The 20,918-nt window shown below is 37.4% G+C and overlaps 1 protein-coding gene across 1 annotated transcript; it reads left to right on the top strand.

Annotated features, from left to right (window-relative positions):
• The first annotated feature begins 4,425 nt into the window (after positions 1-4,425).
• On the top strand, positions 4,426-10,831 carry kcnv1 (potassium voltage-gated channel modifier subfamily V member 1). Its single transcript, XM_067393552.1, has 2 exons — positions 4,426-5,371; positions 10,320-10,831. The coding sequence occupies exons 1-2, from the start codon at positions 4,426-4,428 to the stop codon at positions 10,829-10,831; spliced, it is 1,458 nt and encodes a 485-aa protein (XP_067249653.1).
• The last annotated feature ends 10,087 nt before the right edge of the window (positions 10,832-20,918 follow it).

Raw genomic sequence — 20,918 nt, forward strand, 5'->3', positions numbered from 1 at the left:
CTGGATCACCTGACCTTTGGGGCATTTGTGCAATAGGGGCTGGCTGCAGCATGAGGGGGCGAGTGGAGCTCCACTCAAGGGCGGAAATACGTCACCTCCACTAGTGGAGCTTATTCTAAGGGTAGGTTTAGGGTTGGGGTAGGAGTAGACGTTAATAAAACACAAATCAATATTGCGTCATTTAATTACTGTATTTGCGTACAGTAAGGGTAGGTTTAGGTTTTTTGGGTTAGGGTAGGTGTAGGGTAGGGTAGGTGTAGACGTTAGTAAAACACAAGTGGAGGTGACGTATGTCCTGTTCGAGAGTGGAGCTCCACTCGCCCATGGTCTGCAGCCAGACCCTTCTCCATTTAGTATCTCACATGCCAGGGAAAGAATGCTGCAGCTCCTCCAGAGGTGGTCGTGAATTCTGCAGCTCCCCCAGAGGCAGCAGTCCCCACTGCCTCCTCGACACAAACAGAGGAAGAGAAAGAAGGCTTCCTTCACCTCACAAAGTCTGGTGGTACCAGAGCTCCCTGCTTTTTCTGATATGGCCACGGAGGCCATCCTCATCCTGGCTCCACCCTTGCTGCCTGTCAAGCCGGCGTTGCGCAAACTCCCGGCTCCACCCTGGCCCTCTGCCAGGACTCCAGATCTGCCAGAGCCTGCCTGGACTCCAGTCCTGTGCCAGTTTGTTTTCTAAAGGCAGGAACACACCAAGCCGACGGTTGGGCATCAGGCTGTTTTTGTTCGCCGGCCGACTACGTTTTCTCAGTGTGTTCCACACTGTCGGCTGAAGTTGGTCCTCGTCAGCTTTTTTCCAGCCAATTCGACATGTTGAATCGGCGTTGGAGCTCGTCGGGCCATCTGATCATTCTGATTGTCTGTTCAGCTGCTGCCACCTGCTGGTATGGAAAAGCATTCCATCTTACACAGGCGCAGGACGTACGTGCTACTTGGGCTTCGAGTGTCGGTTTGGTGTGTCAGGGCAACTTTGGACCCAGACGCTGCCAACGTGAGCCAACCCCACAGTCTGCTTTCATCACCATTAGTTTGTCTGTGTCGGCTTGGTGTGTTCCTGCCTTAAGGTTTCCTGTTTTGTGGTTCCAGTCAAATCTGTCTTTTCCCCCTCGGAAGTTTTTGTTTGGGTTTTGTTTTATTTTAACTGATTTACTTTTATTTTTATTTATTTTTAATAACAGCCCTTAATTCCTGCAACTGAGTCCTTACTAGAGTAGAGTGCACATTTTATCCCATATTGCAGTTGTTATACAGGTTCAAAAAGGGTGTTTTCACAGTGATAACATAGAAGAACAATTTTTGGTTCCCCGAAAAATAACCTTTCAGTGAACAGTTCTAAAAAAATTCTTTCTTTTTTTTTTTCTTAGTGTGAAGAATGTTTTTTTTTTTTTTTTAAATAATATAAATAACCTTTTTCCAAAATAAAGAACCTTTTGTGCACTGAAAATGTTCCATGGATGTTTAAAGGTTCTTCATGGAACAGTCAATGTTAATAAAGAACCTTGATTTTAAGAGTGTATTAATCGAAAACCAGTAAAATCAACACCAGAGTTGTTGAAGAAGCTTTCTGTGTTATGTCACGTGCCTTTACATTTCAGATTTGCTAAAAGCAGAGCCTGACAAACTTTAATAACCTTCCCACATCCCACAACCCTTCACAGAATACTGTTTATCAGGTTTTAGGCTATAAAATCTGAGTTTGATAAATCAACTTGCAGATGCATGTCCACTCTTCATACTACCCAACCATGGACTTTGTTTTGAAATGTGTGGGAAAAGTTATTTGAATCAAGCGTAGGTTTAAGGGCAAAGTTGACCCACCCACGACGAACAAGCATGGTTTGCTTTTTACGTGCCGCGAGCACGCAGGTGTAGATCTCGTGACAGCAAATGCTTTGATATTTTCAGACGATTACAAAGCGTCTATTATTATTATTTTTTTTTTTTACTGGTTGTATTAAGTGTCTGGAGTTTGTTGCCTAGCAGCCTGAAAGTGTCTCCTGATTGGTTGATAGCTCGCACTCTCTCCTCTCTAGCGCGTTAAAAAAAAGGTGCACGAGAGCGCTTCAGTACTGTTCCGAACTCTCATGAACCTGTGAAACCTTGAGCTGCATCAGTTCTACACTGTGACCATTTCGGATTTGAACATGACAAGGCGCTTGCATTATGTTCTTCAGTTTATCGACAGTGGATCAACATCTTTTGAAGTGGGAACAGAGTAAAGAGACAGATGGATCCAGCTCACCTCACACAGGCGCGCGAGCTTTCAGTGTAGGCTTATAGGCTGAAGGTGGGTGTCCAGAGTTACTGGTATTCCAGTATAATGTCCTTTGTTTTGGATTTTTAGATATTTAATTGGTATTTTATGTTGCATTAGTTTATGACTTATTTAAATAAAGCCTATTTAAGTATTCATTTATTTCAAACTAATTTTATTTAGTCTTCAGAGAGCGCATTTACTGTCTATCCGACACTAAATAAGAAGATAAACGTAAATAGTCAAATATTTTAAAGATTGAGAGACTGATATTAGTTGAATTTGATAAGATATTAATTTGTTGTTGTTACTAGCTACTTGGATCCACAAAACCTCTTCCTTATTACCCACTGAAAATGTTTAACAGTCTCTCGTATGGCAGCAATAGGACATATTTGCATGCAGAGAAGACAGTGTTTTCTTTTCTTTTCTTTTCATCATAAATTAATTTGTTGTTAAGGATGTAAACAGGACAAACACTATTTCTAAGTTTACACTGTAAAAAATATTAACCTAAAATCAGTTATCTAAAAATGTACTTCATAAAGTAACATCTCTATTGACTCAGAAATGTAATATAACCTGAATATATTTGGTTACACCAAGTATTTTTAAGGATCAGATTAAGCATAAACAGCAGTGCTTGCCTTCACTTTTTACAGTGTAGCAGGGATTTTGTATTGACAGTGGGTTTCTTTAAATGTAATAAATAAAAATATTTAAATATATAATTAAATTAAATGGATTGTTCCCTTTTGAAAGGTATTCTCAGTCTCCACGTTGTGCTCAGTCCTCTTTAGTGTCATCCCATGGGATCTTGTTAAAAATGTAGGCTTTAAAATGACCATCATGACAATATTACAGAAGAGCTTACCAAAGAGAATTAATGATTACAAGAATAGTACCATTAGTTCAATTAATTAGACGGGCCAGCTAAAATATTTAAATCGCAACGCAGCTTTGAAGAAGTAGGACATTGCCAAAGGCTTCTTCTCTCTCCCACCGTGTCTGATGTCTGCCAATGATGGCGTAAAAGAGAGGAAAAAAAAAAACATTAAGGGAATTTGCTCATTCAATACACAGAGCTTTCAATAAGTTGGTATTACACATATCCTACTGTACACAGAATATCCAAACTGTCTTATGTATTTATATTAAAGTGTATAGGAATAGTAAAGCAGATGAAGCATTGTAATGTGTTATATAAAACACAAACCTAGCGCTTCACACTACAGCTAACTCTACAGTTTAAACACAAAGAGCACTTTTAACCGTGGGTTATGAAACTTTCCTTTCGAGGCATCAAAGTGAAACAACATGCTGCTTGAATGTAATGGTAAGTTGTTGTTTTTTTAAACTCAGTTCTTTCCTTATTAAATATTCACGTTTTGAACAATTGCTGAAACTTTCAAAACTGAAGCATCTGAAAAAAACAGTTTGAGATGAACTGATATGGCAAAAGCATTAACTGGAGCGATGCAGAGACTGCCTGTTTCCAAAGATTTAAAGAGATAGTTCACCCAAAATGAAAATTCAGTCATCATTTACTCACCCTCATGTTGTTCCAAACCTGTATTAAACTTTCTTTCTTCTGCAGAACATAAAGAAGATATTTTGAAAAATGTATGTACAATGAAAGTCAGTGGGGTCCAAAACACTGACTTTCATTGAGATGTTCAAAAAATATATTGTTTTAAATATTTTACATTTAAAATATTACCATTTTAAATATTCATTTATATTTTAATATTTAAAAATATCTTCTTTTGCTTTCCACAAAATAAACATACAGGTTTGGAAAGACATGAGGGTGAGTACATGATGGCAGAATTTTCATTTTTGAGTGCGCTTAATAGTCAGATTATATTTCTCATTGTGTGTGGTATTATAATAAATGTGAAAAAAGAGAACATTATTTAGTGATAGACAAATGTAGCTACAGTGTGCAATCTTAAAACCTGGCTACTCAAGAATATTTACTAAAACATGATAAAGTAAGAACAGTGTTAATTGTGTGAAAAGTTCAAATATGTCTCATTTTCATTCTAACTTTAGACCAGCAGCCAAATCCCAATTATTACTGATACTGCTCTTTTCAGTCTGTCATATTAATGCACTTTAAATGTCCTCCTTTGGATCTCTCAGGGCTCAACATTACCAAGAACACCATGATCACGGATTCATCAAGTCCGGCAGAGTTCTTCGAGGACAACGCTTCACTGCTGTCCTTGGACTCCAGCGTATTCTTCAGCGAGCCTGCACTGCCGAGTGACGATCCACTGGATTTCTTCATTATAAATGTTGGAGGCAGTCGCTATATCCTCTCTCAGGAACTGTTGGCTTCTCATCCAGAAACTCGCCTGGGAAAGCTGGCCCTCTCCAATCGAGACTCTGCTTTAGACCTGTGCGATGATGCAGATTTCTTGGAGAACGAGTTCTTCTTTGACCGCAACTCACAGACCTTCCAGTACATCATGAACTTCTACAAGACAGGTCACTTACATGTGCGAGAGGAGCTATGCGTGATCTCGTTCCTTCAGGAGATCGAGTACTGGGGCATTGATGAGCTCCGCATAGACAGCTGTTGCAGGGATAAGTACTACCGGCGGAAGGAGATGAAAGAGACGTTGGATATTAGTAATGATGCTGAGATAATGGACAATGAGGAGGAGGACTTCACCGGAGCTTTGTGTCAGGACTTACGCCAACGCCTCTGGGACCTCATGGAGAAGCCGGAGTCCTCCAAGGCGGCCAAGACTTTTGGGACGCTGTCCATGTTCTTTTTGGTGGTGTCCATCGTGAACATGGCTTTGATTTCACTGGACTTCACTATACTTGGTGCACCTATCATTTTGGATGTTCTTGAGTACATTTGTATTATTTGGTTCACCGGTGAGCTGGTCCTCAGGTTCATGTGTGTCAGAGATAAGTGTAAGTTCAGCAGGAGTGTGGTAAATATCATTGACCTGCTGGCTATTCTGCCCTTCTATGTGACTCTGGCTGTGGAAAGCCTTCATGGAGAATCTACGGAGCTGGAGAACGTTGGACGAGTAGTTCAGGTGCTGCGGCTAATGAGGTCACTCAGGATGCTTAAACTTGGCCGACACTCCACAGGTGACATGTCTATTGAAACATATATAATAATTATACAATACCCCTTCAAAGGTTTGAGGTTGGTAAGATTTTTTAATGTTTTGAAAGAAGTCTCTTATTCTCATCATGGCTGCATTTATTTGATTAAAAATACAGTAAAAACAGTAATAATGTGAAATATTATTACAATTTAGAATAACTGTTTTCTATTTTAATATATTTTAAAATGTAATTTATTCCTGTGATGTCAAAGCTGATTTTTCAGCATCATTACTCCAGTCTTCAGTGTCACATGATCCTTCAGAAATCATTCTAATATGCTGATTTGGTGCCCAAGAACCATTTCTTATTATTAATGTTGAAAACAGATTAATAATTTTGACCCAACCAAGATTCTTTGATGAATAGAAATTTTGAAAGAATAGCATTTATTTGAAATATAATTTTTTGTAACATTATAAATGTCTTTACTGTAACATCTGATCAATTTAATGTATCTTTGCTGAATAAAAAGTATTGATTTATTCAAGAAACAAATCTTACTGACCCCAAACCTTTGAAAAGTTTTGCACCTTTTTGTAATTAATTAAAAAAGAAATACAAACACACTCTTTGCATGAGGAACAGGCTGAAATTGATCTCAATTGTTGAAAATATTTAAACATAGTGCATCAGGCACCACACCAGGTTTGGCATTGGTACTCTTAAATAACTAATTTATTGACACAGTATAAGGCGAGATTTTCATCCAATAAATGCGTTTCTCACATGAAGCATCCTCCGCTAGAAATTTTACATTCCCAGAACATTCTTAGAACGTCCCCACTGCGTTAAGGACATTGTCTAGTAACGTTCCCAGAACGTTCAGAGACGGTCACAATGTGGAGTGCTTTTAAGGGTTGGGGGATGTTATTTGGTGGACCTTCATTCAGGAACGATTGGGAACATTCAGGACGTTCTGGGAATGTTTAGGGGACTATTACTATAGGATGTTCTGTTAACTTCCCAAATATCCTCTTTGTAACGTTCTCACGCGACCATAAAATAACCAAAATAGAACGTCCCCCTAAACTCATATCGGGAACGTTATTAAATGACCATCAGAGGACCATGTGGGAACGTTCTGTTAATGTCCCAAATATCCTCTTTGTAACGTTCTTATGTGACCATAAAATAAACCGAAATGGAACATCCCTCTAAAGTCATATAAGTAACCTTGAACTGCAGCACTTTCACTACCAAAAGAGGATGTTTTAGGAACATCCCGAATGTTCTGTAAAAGTTCAGAATTTTCATCATCTTTAGAGAAATTTAAGGCAACGTTGCACAAACTCACAAGAACGTCCCCTTCTACGTGGGTCATATGCTGTCAGAGTAGGTTACATAACTTAAGCTAGAATGTTAGCAAAAAGCAAGCAAAAATTACACAATCAACAAAGAAAATGTTGGTAAAATAAAAAGAAATTCAGCCCATTACATTTAAAAACAGGTTTAACTGCTGCCTGAAATGAAAGTAAAATAGAAATGGTGCCGAAGTTGAAACCTGTCCTGAACATTTTGAATTTATTTATTAAAGGAACACGTTTTCAAATCCATTCAGCCGATCTCCAGGTCTGGCGGTACCACTTTTAGCATAGCTTAGCATAGTTAATTGAATCTGATTAGACCGTTAGCATCTCGCTCGAAAATGACCAAAGAGTTTCAACTCTTTGTAGTTATATCGTGTACTAAGACCAATGGAAAATGAAAAGTTGCAATTTTCTAGGCCGATATGATTAGGAACTAAACTCTCATTCCGGCGTAATAATCAAGGAACTTTGCTGCCGTACCATGGGTGCAGCAGGCGCAATGATATTACGCAGCGTCTCTCACAAATGTCTCCATGGTTGCAAGGCACGCTCCCTGTGTAGTTCCTAGCCATATCGATCTAGAAAATCACAACTTTTCATTTTCCGTCGGTCTTAGTACATGATGTTACTACAGAATATCGAAACTCTTTGGTTATTTTTGAGCGAGATGCTAATGGTCTAATCAGATTCAATTAACTATGCTAAGCTATGCTAAAAGTGGTACCGCCAGAACCGGAGATCGGCTGAATGGATTTGAAAACGGTAAAACTCAACTGTTTAACTCTAGGGGAGTTGGAAAATGAGCCTATTTTCAAAAAAAGTGGAGTGTTCCTTTAATGAAGATAATTGAGCTGAAGCTCTGAAAACATATAAAATCATGTAGAAATGGGAGCATATTTTTGAGAATTACTGTCAGTCAAAGAGATATTTTTACAGCATACTATTCAGCAGTCCACCTGAACATTTGGGCATTTTAACACTCTGTCCTGGTGGACTTCTATCATGGGGAATAAAATAATTCATGGAGATGTCAGTCTATTTTGGGGAGAGTGAGTAAATTTATTCATCCATTCATATTTTGACAGTATCCCAGAGAGACTTAGAGGAAGATCCACAGACACACAAACAGTTACTGAGCACAGACTTGTGGCTTAGATCTTGTATTTTTTTTTTTTTTTTTTTTTTTGAAGGAAAGAATCTCTTTCTAAGATGCAGCCACAAAAGCATGAATAATTAAACAAAATGATATGCAAGAGCTAATAAAAGAGGGTACAGTTGGGGAATTTGGTGGGACCAGGGCTTATCATTGCTAACTTTCATATGGAAATGTAAAAGGAAAAATGTATAATCATTTGGTTGAGAATTAATAATAATTATTATACAATAATTGTATAATAATTTGGTTGAGAATTAATTCTAAAAGTTATTTTTAAAAGGAGTTAAAGCAATATTATATTTTATTTTGTGGCTAACTAGCAGACTGCACTTTTTTTCACAGGGTCTCTAATTCTGTTTAGATTCAACACATTTCTATTCAGATAATGTCTGCTCTGTTTTCAGGATAAATATCTGAGGTAAACACAGACAGATAAATCCACCAAGGCAACAGCAGAGCCTATTTTCATATCCGTCGCATTTTAATAATGGGGTCTCTCTCATCTTCGGCATTCTCTGCCCCTCTGAAGGTGTTTAATCTCAGTAGTAGCTAATCTGATCAGAAGACACAAAACAAATGAAATGAAGTCAGACAGACGGTCCCAATAGCTGTAAACATCAAAAACTGCGTTCATACAAAACTTTGATACATTAGTCAAGATGAGAATGGAAATGACTAGAAAAATAATTCAATATCAAGAGAGTTCCAAAGTGCATTTCCATTTTCTCAAAATAGAAGCCTAATTCTTCGCTGGCACTCTTGTTGACTCCAACACCTCAGACGTGGGTCAAGGGCCCATGAAAGCCAGCGTGTTAATGACAAAATATGGTTTCAACTTCTAAAAATAAAAAGACATACGCACAATAAGTAGGCTAGGTGTCGACTTTAGATGCTTGATGTTCTTTCTGTAAATGTATTCAGCGAGGCAGCTAAAAAAAGAATAAATAAAGCATTTCTCTGGATGCCGTGCCATTTTGGAGTGAGAAAGTGCAGCAGCTGTTCTTAGGTGTCTATATTTAAAGGCTAGAATCTCTTGGATGATTTAATTTCTGTTATATTACTTCTTGACTGATCCTTTGCAGTAAGATTCACACACTGGCAGATGCAAATTCAGAGGTTTATTATATATATATATATATATATATATATATATATATATATATATATATATATATATATACTAAAAAAGAAGTTTTGGTTCTATGGGATCTAACCCATATAAACTGGCAAAATGTACAGAGTGAATTCAAAAGGCTCTCTGAAAGCTAGAACAACACTAGAGCAATGTTACTACATGAAATGCAGGCACTGACTTTTGAATCTACATTAAAATAATACTTCTAGAGAGGATAACTATAGACATCCTTTAAAGTTTTAACTTGTTTGCATATGAAAATCTGTTGGACACATTTTCATCCATCACTAAGAGAAGTTCATGATCTCTGTAGAACATGTTACACCAGAAATAAAATCATGCGGTCACTGATTCAAATTCTATCAACAGCATCTTATATGTTAGTAGGTACAGAAGTAATGATTTGGCATGCAAATTCTTCATTAATCAGTGACTACACTTCAATTGGTCACTGGCAAATGGGGTGAAAAAAGATGAAACTGTCTTCATGTTAAAAAAGAGTGACGCAATATAACACATGCTGTAGCTTGATTCTTTGTTACATAGAGTTCAGTGCATTAGGGAATGTTGACATAAATTACACAAATTACCTGACTGTGCCATAATGATTTTCATTCCCTAATTATTTGAGAGGCCTCTCCTTGTTCATGCTATTGTTCTAAGGTTAAAAGTAATTAAGTAATTAGGTTAAATACTTGTAGTATTCTCTTGGTATGCAGTGATGATTTAAAATTAACTCTGTTAATTTAACACATTTATGTAGTGCATTAAATTATGACAAATATTAAAAAATAACTTCTGAAGTTACTTTTTACTTTGAATTATTTGCTATTCATTTGATTATTAAATTAGAATATTACACAATCAATTGAGCCCTAAAATACAATTTATATTAATTTATAAATCTTTTCATTTATATTAGTCTGAAGGCCTGTGCACATCTGTTTGACTGACTTTCTTCTGTAGAACACAAAAGAGGATATTTTGAAGAATATCGGTAACAGAACAGTTTCGGTTCCCATTGACTTCCATTGTATGGACAAAAAATATAGCGGAACCAAAACTGTTCCATTAATAATATTCTTCAAAATATCTTCTTTTGTGTTCAGCAGAAGAAAGAAATGCATACAGGTTTGGAACGACATTAGGGTGAGTAAATGATTTCATTTTTGGGTTGACTATCCAACCCAAACGGCTTTTCTAAACGGCTATTTGAAGACATGCAAATAATGTTTGATGTCTTTCTTTCCCATGACAAGCATGACAAAAATTTGTGTTAACGGGCCTTAAGATTAAGGAACTTTATCTTCTTTTTGTGTTCCTCATCAGGTCTCAAGTCTTTGGGCATGACTATCGCCCAGTGCTACGAGGAAGTTGGCCTCCTGATGCTGTTCCTTTCTGTGGGCATCTCCATCTTCGCCACAGTAGAATACGCCATCGAACATGATATGCCAGAGACCACTTTCACCAACGTGCCCAGTGCCTGGTGGTGGGCCACCACGTCCATGACCACAGTGGGGTACGGAGACATCCGTCCAGATACGGCTCTAGGAAAGGTGATGGCCTTCATCTGCATCCTCTCTGGCATTCTCATCCTTGCGCTGCCTATTGCCATCATCAACGATCGTTTCTCTGCCTGCTACTTCACGCTTAAAATGAAGGAAGCGGCGTTGCGGCACGGGGAGGCACTGAAGCGACTGACGCGCAGCTCTGCCTCGGATATGTCGGCGATAGGGGTGAACCTGCGGGACGCATACGCCAGAAGTGTGCTGGAGATGCTACGGTTGCAGGGGCGAGAGCGAGCCAGCACACGCAGCAGTGCAGGAGATCTCTGGTGGTAACAGGAGGCTTGCAAGCTGCAGGAGAGAGAGAGAGAGGGAGAGAGAGGTTTTGTTTTATTTTAAGGACCAGAAAACCTTTAAAGGGGTCATATCATAAGGAATTAAAATTTTCTTGATCTTCAATTTGCCTCAAAATATAATTTACTAAAATCACTCCAAAAAAAACAACTCAACTTTCTGAAATCCTCATGTTTCTGATGTCACGAACCTGCAATTAATTCCTAACTTTGCAATCCTGTGACAATCTAATGAAGCTATTGCTTTTTACACACAAATGGGGCATTTCTTAAAGTCACAATGTAACAGAAGTAGCGACAGATACTGGCTGTGTCCGAAAACTTAGGCCTCACTGTTTTATTAGGCATTGACTTTGTAGGCAGCGTTTGCGCACAAAGTTACCTCACAAAACTGATTTTGGAAAGACTTCTGAGGCAGCGTAACAGTTTAATGATCTACAGCAAAATAGAGTGAGCTTTGGGGATAGCTAAGCGAATATTTAATTACTACAATAGTCATTTCTTGCTAGAAATGACATCAGAAGTGGAAAACATTTGTTAAAAATGTACATTTACAAACAAACTGACCACTTTCCGCAACTTTCAGATGGCATCTTTATTTTTTTACCTTAAAGGTGCAGTATGTAATATTGACAGCTAGTGGTTGAAATGAGTACTGCAGTCTAAATTCAAAACACTGGAGAGAGCTGTTTGCCTCGATCCCTCCTCATGCTGCGTACACACCAGATGCGACTTGCGCAAATAAAACATGCTATTAGCGCGTAGATGGACGCGTGGACATATTGAGTTTACTCGCTTCATTCGCGCGTGAAAATCCCTTAACAACAGACGCAAATTCGCGTCATGAGAGGGGCTCTCCTGCTCCTTTATGTGTCCCAGACTCTCACACTTCTTTCTTGCACACTTCCCCTGAATAAACACAACTTGTCAGTGGGGAAATAATTGTAAATTACAGCAAATAAGCTCAATTGGTCGTCTTTAGCTTGTAGTCTCAATATGTATATATAGCCTATATATAGCTCAAATTGAGTAAAGACCGTTTTTTACAACTTATCAGATTGTCCGACCTCACTCACTTTCTTTCAAACACGATCCTTTTTATTTCTGTTTCTATAAATGTATGAAGATGTACAGCGACGATGATTTTGTCCTCCATTGTTGTTTCGAATTTCTGCCTCAGCTCGCTACGTCACGTCACTACTAGAGCAAGCTCCTGATTGGTTAACGCGGCGCGAATTTACGGCAAAGTTCAGATTTTTCAACTTTTCAACATTACGCGTGTCAAACGCCAGAATCGCTCAATTCGCGCCGCGTCATTCACGCCGCCTCATTCCCGCGATTCGCGCCGCAGAATGTCTATTTGCGTCTTTGCATTGACTTAACATGTAAATCACTCGCGCTTACCGCTTCATTCGCGTCTGGTGTGAACACACCATCAGACTTGACAGTCACATGGGTTGCCAGATTGAGCACATGCAACAGAAACGAGCACAGTTGACAATGGAAGGTGACAAGCATGACATTGTAAGTTAATGAGCTGATTTTTCTGTGTTTTAATATGCCTCTGGATAATGGAGCTTTTTAGCTTTTTGGATGCCGAGGCTTTTTGGGTCAGGTAGAATCTGTGATCTCTGACCCAGTTCATTTATTGGCTTTCATGGCTGCAATACGCTGTGTTTTCTGCCAACTGGCAACCCGGGGTGTCTAAATACTATTGGTTAAATTGGCAGTGGGTGGGATCACTTACCAAAACAAAAACAGACATTCTGACATGGAACTCACATTTCAAAGTAGAATAACTGGCTGTAGAATTGTTTTTTGGAGAAACAAGAATGTGAACTTAATGTTTCTTACAGTATATGGTATTTTTATGATTTACTTTTGTGGGATATCAAAGTCTGCGAATGATACATCTATGCTGCCTTCAAAAATCAGATGAAGGTCTCTCAGGAGAGAGGAAGTAAAGCTAACATTGGATTCAAACATGCTTTGATGCCTTCCTTCCTTGGAATGCATTCTCCGAAGGCAGCATTTTTAAGATTTTGGACACAGCCATTTTCTTCCATACTGTGACATACATCCATGTGAAACAGATTATTAGGACAAAAAAAACAATGTATGGCAGGGACTTGATTATATCCATCAGTTGTTGATTGGATAAAGGCTGATCTGAATGTGAGCTTGCAGTCGATTGAGAGATGTGGGACATGGATTAGCAACATTTATAACATTATATATTAATAACATTTTTGATGCAGACTTTAAAGGCAGCAACAGTAAAAACAGACTATTTAACAAAGGGTCAAAAAAGGTCATACTGTTATTATAAATTGTAAAAAATTAACAATGACTTATAATTTGTTAACTTATAATTTTAATAACTTTTTTTTTTTTCAAAAAACTTGACAATGAACCTCAGGCGGGGAAAAAATATACGTATAATAAGACTTCTTTAATGGTGATGCATGTGATTTCTGCACCACTACTGGCAAAAAACTGAAAGAATTTACTCAAACAGGTTTCCCAAACAGTGTCATTGGTTGGACAACAGTTAGCCCCACCCTAAACTCACATCACTCGTTGAATCAGTGTTGTTATGCTGCTCAAATCAACCATAGCCATTCTGAAAGCAGCACAGAGCCAAAGTGTTTACACGTTTTGACTGAATCAACCTACAAATTACTTTAAGCACATTAATGCACATTGAGAAGTATTCTAGACATACTTTAACATGAAATTACACTCATCAAAATGATTTTTCAAAATTGCTACATGTCTGTTCTGTTTATATTTGTGCAACTCATTGCTTGTTTGTAATGCAAGTAGTTTTTACTGTTCCATTTGAAGATATGTAATAAAATCTTTGTCTCAATTTTCCCGTTTGTTGACTTTTTGGGTTACATTTACATCAGAACAACACTTTTTCCTGTGCATATTCCCTAAGACTTGTTGAACCTTTTAAAATATCACAAATGGCCTGAAGAATAAAATTACATTGTAAGACAAACAGGTCTGCTCAAAGATGCATGGCTTATTTGACACATTGCTCTGTAACAGTTGCAGCTAGACATTCAGAGCTTAAAAGCTTAGAGAGAATCAGTCACTCCACTGGGCACAGCTAGACAGTAACAATGATTTCCACTACAGGAATATGTTATTATATGACAAGATAGGACATGTACATGGATAACAAGCCTTAGATTCAGTGAAATTTATCATAAGAAAATAGAAGGAATAAGCTTTCATTCAGATCCCCAGCTTATTTATTTCTGAGTAACTAATCCTGCTTTGATTTTGCAAGAGAAATTAATGATATACTAATTTTTGTGGCTGTGCTATTACTTTTTTTATTGAGGAATGGGTAAAAAAGATTTTCGCTTAGGGGAAAATATGTAAAAATTTAGGCTGAAATTAATCAATCAACGAAAAGCCTCCATGTCTGTGAAAAAAAAAGACATTACCAGGTTTGCTTTCCTAATAAATCCACTGAATCCAAGCTGAATGCTAAATCCACAGCCTGGAGATATTTCGGATTTGTGCTATTTCTATCTCTTGTGCCTTCTGTAAACTTTCCAACTGAACAAGAATACCTCCTCTCAATCTCTTACCAAATATCAGACTATGAAAGTTAAATCCTTAAATGGTGCTTTTGGTTCCTCTAACAACATTGCTCATCCTGTTCCCAGGACATTTAAGGGATACTGGCTCAAACTCCTGAGCGATGAAGATATTTAGATACTTTACGGAAGTTTAAACTGCTGTAACCATCTAAATCAGGGGTGTCCAATCCTGCTCCTGGAGGGCCAGTGTCTTACAGAGTTTAGCTCCAGCGCATTTAAACACACCTGAACCAGCTAATCCAGGTTTTTAGGCATACAGGAAACTTCCAGACAGATGTGTTTTGGTAAGTTGGAGCTAAACTCTGCAGGACACTCGCCCTCCAAGACTGAGTTTGGACACCCCTGATCTAAATGCTAAAAATAATGACAACCATTGTGGTTAGTTAAAGATTTAATAATAAAACAAACTCACTGAGTGCAAAGCCTGCATCCTGTTGTCCTGTTTCTGTCATTAGTGGATCGTTTTCAACTGGAAATCTGCAAGACCTACAATTTTTTTTTAAATAACGTCACTTACTTCTTTTAGAGGTTGTCCTAGTTTTCAATGAAATGTACAGCAGATACAAAATTTCTTCGACTTTGCAAGTGAAGTGAGAGAAAAATATATTGGTTTTGCTTAGACCTGCAGTTTTTGTATATACAAAAAGATCTGCATTTTTTTTTTAAGTGCTCTATATGAGCATGAGAGTTTCATTCTTCATTCTTCAAGGTATAACTATATTCATAAAATTCAAATTGATTTGATTCAGAGGAAAACAGCACTCTGTATGCCCTGGCTGAGCTATATATAGTGTGCATTTGAATGTGTTTGATCTACAGATGAGGGCTGTGTCTATTCCCTAGGTGACTGACGCCTCCCCAACCTGTCTTCATGGCACCAGAAATTCAGATGCTAGTCCAAGGGGCCCATGTGTAATTATAGTGCACTGTCTGTCCAGTTGCATTTGTGAGCGTGTGTATAGTTCTTTGTGCATGCATGCATGCTGAAAGAAAAGGGACAAGGCAAAAGATAGGAGACACAAATAAGACCTAAGGGGAAGTCAGCGGTTAAAGGGGTTTACAGTTACTTACTCTGATTCATAACATTATCAGCCAAAATATTTTCCAATAAATGTGTATTATGGTTGAATTATGTTTTTTCTTTTTTTAAATGAAGTATAAGAGTAATACAATTTACAGTACCTGTCAAAAGTTTGGAACCATTAAATTTTTTATGTTTTTGAAAGAAGTCTCTTATGCTCACCATGCTTTATTTAATTAAAAATATTGTAAAAACAGTAATATTGTGAAATATCATTACAATTTAAAATATTTTTTTCTATTTTAATACATTTAAAAATATAATTTACAGCTTTTAGTGATGGCAAAGCTGAATTTTCAGCATCATTACTCCAGTCTTCAGTGCCACATGATCCTTCAGAAATCATTCTAAAATGCTGATTTGCTGCTCAAGAAACATGTCTTAAGAGACTCCTTTCAAAAGCATTAAAAAATCTTACTGACTCCAAACATTTCAACAGTAGTGTATAATTAAGACAATTTTATTGGTTGCTAATTCTTTACTAAAAACAGGTCACGCATGACCTGCAAATAATATAAGAATTAATCAAACAGCATGCAGTATCTACAGCTTTGTGTTCCTTGTGCTACATCACACAGACCAGCTCTTCGTAAACTACTTATCACTTTACAGAAAAACAATTTTGACTCATGGGGAAAACATCAGTGTTCACGAAGGAAGCATTAACTGTGTTTTCCAAATGCTGCTCTTCCAGTCACACAAGCTCCTTAAAGGCTTTCGATGTGCCTACAACTCACCATGGAAAGCACAGAAGCAGGCATCTTTTAATAAGAAAAGCACTTCCTGAGACAATATTTTGACTGAGCACAGAATAATGTCTGGAACAACTGTCAGCAGGAGTCTAGCAATTTTAAAATCACATCTATAGAAAACACTAACCAAATCCCCATAGTAACCAACCTGTAAAAAGTGTGTCTGAACAATCACCCCAAATATTTTAGTAAGAAAAACAGTTACTATACTACTGGAGTTTTACATTAAAAAAAAAAAAAAAAAAGTATGAATCATTAGCTGTACAAAATTAATCACCTCAATGGTAGGGTTTTGTGGGTGGTTGCCAGGGTGTTGCTATTTACAAGGTTGCTATATAGTTTCTAGGGTATTCTGGATGGTTGCTAGATATTTTCTTACTGGCACGTTAAAGCAAAGTCCCTTTAAGACAAGTCATTTCACTCGGCGGCCATCTTTGAAACGCCTCTCGGGCATCCTGCCTCTTTTAATGGGGAAACATCAAATTCTCCAAAACAGTTCGCCAACCTTACGATTAAATTTAATATTTGCAATCACCAATGAAATCTGACAACAACTGTCTCATAAATGTTTTTCCAAAATCTCGAATCATGACAAAAAAATCTATTTTTCAGGCTGGATCAAGCTAATGCGCATGCGCAAACCTAAATGCGCGTCTCTTGCGCCTCATTTCCGAGGCGCGAGTCTGACTGTTTCTATAGAAACAGTTCTTCTAACCGCCGCTGCAGTGACGCGATGACTTTACCAGTCGGCGATTGGTTCTTATTTAGAAGGCGAGACTTATTCCGCCATATTGTGCGTTACACTTTTTCCCATTCAAAACAATACGAGTGACGCGTCTTGTGTTATTCTATAGTCTTTGGTTAAAGTCATGATGAGACAGAAGTAGCTACAGATCTTTTCTTCTGTATTGTGGTTTATATCTGATTGTAACAGGATATGGGGAAAATGTAGGGTGCGGGACTTGGTTCTATGCATTGGTTTTTGACTGGATTTTGAAATGTGGTCATTGAAATCAAAAATGGAGGCTGATGAACATGAGCTTGTGGGGGTGGCATTTAAGCAGACTAAATGATTGGACAAGTGCTTAATTTCACCAGAGAAAATCTGTCGTTTTCACCAGAAGATCCAGTTATGATACTTTGATTTAACATTATGAGGTCAAAATGTTTATTATTATTATTATTATTATTATTATTATTATTTAATTGTTAATAATAAGAGATATAACACACAATCAGAAAACAGGGTGAATTTAAAAAGAACCCATCCCAGTCTCTACAATATTCTGATCTCTAGATATGGCTACAACAGGCACTCAGGTAAGTGTTAGAAAATCATCCGTTCACCTGGTTAATGGGAAATCCTTCCTTTGAAGCCAAGGACACTGGTCAACCTTTTCTCTTTCCCGATGAGACCTGAGACTGGTGATGAAAAATGAGTGCTAAACTGCCTCGTGATTCCAGGAGGTTTTTCACAACTAGGTCAGGGCACCTGGGGAGGGGTAAGGGCCGTTCCTGAGAGACTGACGAGTGTAAGCTTAGAACAAAGACTAGAAAAGACTGTTTGTGAAGATGTTCAATTCCTCAGTATTTCACTGTTGGTGGTGTATATTTAATTTAGATCAATATCATCAATACAAAAGGACCTCATTCATATCAAAATAGTATGGTGAAGTCTGACCCCCTTGGATTCCCATATAATTTGAGCAGAACTCTTGAGGCATGACATGAAAGACTTCTCCAGCCTCTCATCTGAAAGTCCTATTTTTGTCCATTTAACCACTACATCATGACATTCGACAATCTAATAGAATGTAAAATATAGCTCTCCTGTCTCTTTGCATATTGCACTCACTAAACAAATTGCCCTTTGGTTCACTTATCTTAATGGCTGATGATCTTGTTGTCATCGATCGATCCGCCGTGTTTGAGCAATGGCCCCAATGATCATCCTTAACCAGTTGCACTAAAATGGATTTCACATCATCCATGTAGAAGAACACACAAGCTGGACCATCAAGGATAAATGATCTGGTTTTGTATGTAAAGCAGTTTTCCTAGTTACAACCACAGTATTTTGCTCTTTGACTTTTAACACCAACCTCCTTCTCTGATATGAACAAGCCCAGGGCAATGCAGTTGGACGCCCCCATGGTCTTTTGGAGCACAAGAATGGACAGGCAACATTTTGTGAGGATGTAGGACTGTGTTTCAAGGATGGTGGTGAGAGGATGGTATCTATCTATCTATCTATCTATCTATCTATCTATCTATCTATCTATCTATCTATCTATCTATCTATCTATCTATCTATCTATCTATCTATCTGTCTGTCTGTCTGTCTGTCTGTCTGTCTGTCTATCTGTCTATCTATCTATCTATCTATCTATCTATCTATCTATCTATCTATCTATCTATCTATCTATCTATCTATCTATCTATCTATCTATCTATCTATCTATCTATCTATCTATCTATCTATCTATCTATCTATCTAATCTCCTTAAAAACTTTTAGCTTGGTGCAGCAGTTCATTTCAAAATGCATTAAAAAAAACTCATACAAATGAAGTCATTCTTCCATAACAAAGGTCACTGAACAAGACCACTTTTTCACTAACAACAAGTTGTCCCCTTTTGTAGATGGTAGATTGGTTTTACAGACATTAAAGATAGATAGATAGATAGATAGATAGATAGATAGATAGATAGATAGATAGATAGATAGATAGATAGATAGATAGATAGATAGATAGATAGATAGATAGATAGATAGATAGATAGATAGATAGATAGATTTAATTTAAAAATATTTCATTGATTTTATACATTTTTATATAAAATCAAATAAATGAAATATGTGTATAAATTTAAAAAAGAAGACATTTCTATTCCTGTAATTTCAATTCAAAATCATGTTGTGTGTGTTCCAATTCAGTTAAAATTCCAGCTACAACCTAAATGAAATATACATTTTTTTTTTTTTAAATCCAACTAACAACTTGAAAGTAAGCTCATGCTTAAATTCAGAATTTTTTCCAACCCTGCAATCTATGCATCTACCTTTCCAACACCTGAGTGAAATATTAGAAACTGCGGCAGGACAGCAGCAAAGTCAAAATGGAGGCCAGGCGAAGGCCTTAAAGTAAATACAAGTGAAGAATGTGCAAGAAAGCCTAAGGCAAACAAATCACAGCTGGGACACACGAGTAGGACAAGGCCACTGGAAACCAAGGATGTGCTTATTATAGCTGTATGAAAAATCTTGAATATCTAAGTATTTGAATCTGCCGAGATCACGTCATTGTGCAATGACCTTAAAATATGCAAACGAAAAATTCATGTTGGAGAACTGCTGATGTTTCACCCAAAGTGCAAGTCTTTTGGCCTTCAGATAATTTCAGTTGTATAACTTATCTTTTTCAGCTGTACAGTTAAAAGAAAAAAAAAAAGATTCCTTTGATTAAATAATGATTTGCCTGTGCACCAGTCTTTGATCTCAGACTTCAAACATTTGGTTTTTAAACAGACGGTCTTTAAGGAAAACTCACTTTTGGACATAGATAGTCTAAGCCTTTACAGAAGCACGCTTGCTCAGGGACAGTTTCCAGTGCATGAAATTGGTAAAAATATATTCATATTTTAAACAGTCAGTGTTCCACAGACAGCTAAAATTGGACTCCTGCCTGTATAGGGTGAGTGGGAGGAAGCTTTATGCATCTGAAGTCAACCTGTTGGTGCTAATGGTTGCCCCTGTTTTATGACAGGACTGATAAACTGAGTTTAGTGTATCAACTAGTTTGCCCAAGGACTATCCTTGGCCTTAACCGTGGCCCATCCAGTTCCACAAAATGACTTTCACAAGGCCAGAGAGAAATGGGTAACTGGGACGATCATCTATGCGTCTGCTATCTGCACAAGCCTATCTCCAGCATTGCATTAATATCCTGTACTTTAACACAGAAAGATGCAGTGTTTAAGTGAAGCCCTTCAGCAGGACCTCAGAGTGAGAGTATGTCTTTGACAACTCTTTGGTTTTTTTGCAGAGCTGTGATGGTGGATTAAACTACTATCTACAGCACTGGTTCAAACATTAGGGCTACTTATGTAGCTCAAGAGAAGATCGGCTGATATTTTTCTCTTTTCTGTGTCAGTGGGAGGAATATGTTATCCCATATTTGAAGCAGAACTGTGTCAGAAAACATTTGCTTGTATGCCAAAGATTTTTCTTGATACTCTCCACATACAAAAAGTGAAAGATGGAGGGTTTGTTTGGTTTCTGGTGAAGCGGACTGACAGTTTGCTGTCATATCTGGATAGCAAAGGCAATGTACATAGAGTTGATCAAATATTCAACATTTTGAAAATGGCACAGTAAACAGAGTAAGTTTAGTAGAAGTGTGTTCTTAGACAGATAATGTATACACATTAGCTCCCAAAATAGCAAGGGTAAAATAATTATAATGGTAAAATAAGCATAAATTTACAGCACAAAAATATTAATAAATATAATAATATGCATTCGGTGCAAAACAATTCTCTTTGTAGATGGAGAATTTTTTAACAGATTATCTATCTGTGTGTTTCTGATGCCTTAAAATGCAGCTCACTAGGTTTT

This window comes from Chanodichthys erythropterus, chromosome 2 (genome assembly GCF_024489055.1).
Source record: "Chanodichthys erythropterus isolate Z2021 chromosome 2, ASM2448905v1, whole genome shotgun sequence".
In the NCBI taxonomy this organism is placed as follows: domain Eukaryota; kingdom Metazoa; phylum Chordata; class Actinopteri; order Cypriniformes; family Xenocyprididae; genus Chanodichthys; species Chanodichthys erythropterus.

Bases quoted from the DNA above. Each gene is read 5' to 3' on its own strand.
- kcnv1 (XM_067393552.1), top strand. From the start codon at position 4,426: ATGATCACGGATTCATCAAGTCCGGCAGAGTTCTTCGAGGACAACGCT. The intron at 5,372-10,319 runs GTGACATGTCTA...GTTCCTCATCAG, and splicing joins ACTTGGCCGACACTCCACAG to GTCTCAAGTCTTTGGGCATG.